The sequence below is a fragment of the Myotis brandtii genome, unplaced genomic scaffold (assembly GCF_000412655.1).
Source record: "Myotis brandtii unplaced genomic scaffold, ASM41265v1 scaffold882, whole genome shotgun sequence".
Taxonomy (NCBI): domain Eukaryota; kingdom Metazoa; phylum Chordata; class Mammalia; order Chiroptera; family Vespertilionidae; genus Myotis; species Myotis brandtii.
This window is the reverse complement of record NW_005371607.1, coordinates 275,072-275,488: the sequence shown is the minus strand read 5'-3', so window position 1 is coordinate 275,488 and position 417 is coordinate 275,072. Positions and strand designations below refer to the sequence as shown.

The following is a 417-nucleotide window of genomic DNA, read 5'->3' as shown; positions in this document are numbered from 1 at the left end:
GGAGCCCCCGGGCCGGTCCCCTCCGTTGACGGAACCGTCTTCAAAGGCGGCGGGCAGGTTGCCCACCTCCGCCTGGTAGACCTTCTGGTCGATGCACTCCTGCATGTTCTTAAAGATGATGGTGAGCTGGGGGGCGAGAGGGAGGCGGTTTACTCGGAGCCGGGCACCTTCGCCCCGCGGCCAGGCCTCCGACGGGTCTCCTGCCAGGCCTGGCGGGGTCCCCCATCTCCCCCATCCCCATCCCTGCTCAGCCCGCTCTCCCCTTGGCCTCAGTCTCAGCAGCTCCCGCAGGGGAAGGAGCAGCCCCCTCGCCCCAGGGCTCTCGGCTCTCCCCTTCCCACTGTCTGCAGTGGCTTTGAACTTGAGTGGAACCCCCGAGGGACAGGGATTCGCAGGCGCGGTGTCTGCAGGACGCGG

The 417-nt window shown here is 68.3% G+C and overlaps 1 protein-coding gene across 1 annotated transcript in view; it reads right to left on the bottom strand.

Annotated features, from left to right (window-relative positions):
* HFE2 (hemochromatosis type 2 (juvenile)) overlaps window positions 1–417 on the bottom strand; it is a 3,609-nt gene that overhangs the window by 526 nt on the left and 2,666 nt on the right. The window contains exons 4-5 of the mRNA XM_014532325.1: window positions 398–404; window positions 6–360 (exon numbers count right to left, since the gene is read on the bottom strand). Coding sequence (XP_014387811.1) covers window positions 6–360; window positions 398–404 — 362 coding nt within the window. The remainder of the gene's footprint in view (window positions 1–5; window positions 361–397; window positions 405–417) is intronic.